General features: G+C 60.8%; 1 protein-coding gene across 1 annotated transcript in view; it reads left to right on the forward strand.

Moving 5' to 3' along the window:
• The window catches only part of BRINP2 (bone morphogenetic protein/retinoic acid inducible neural-specific 2), a 3,918-nt gene that overhangs the window by 967 nt on the left and 2,609 nt on the right, over window positions 1-342 (forward strand). The window contains exon 4 of the mRNA XM_009700495.1: window positions 304-331. Coding sequence (XP_009698797.1) covers window positions 304-331 — 28 coding nt within the window. The remainder of the gene's footprint in view (window positions 1-303; window positions 332-342) is intronic.

Below are 342 nucleotides of genomic sequence, written 5' to 3' on the forward strand. Positions count from 1 at the left end.
ATCACAGCCCAGGGAGGGGAGGCGGGGCGGGGGGAGCAGGCAGAGTAAGCACATCTATGTTATTTATGGGAAATTGGGCACGTTAATGAAGGCACATTTTTCAGCGGGCTGCAGGCAGGGCTGCCGCCTGTCAACAAGCCAATTAGCGGGCAATTAGTTCTCCTCTCTAAGCATCGCCTTGCTACGGGGAGTGGGGCACAGCAAGCCTGGCCAGGGGTTATCTCCAGCACTTTTGGAGGCGGGTGGGCACACGCCCTGGGTCCCATCCTGTATCCCCGACCACCTGTGGGTCCCCCCCCTTAGGTGACCGAAACACGGACGGGGCCACTCGGCTGCCGCCAT

This window comes from Cariama cristata, unplaced genomic scaffold (genome assembly GCF_000690535.1).
Source record: "Cariama cristata isolate BGI_N322 unplaced genomic scaffold, ASM69053v1 scaffold27375, whole genome shotgun sequence".
NCBI lineage: Eukaryota > Metazoa > Chordata > Aves > Cariamiformes > Cariamidae > Cariama > Cariama cristata.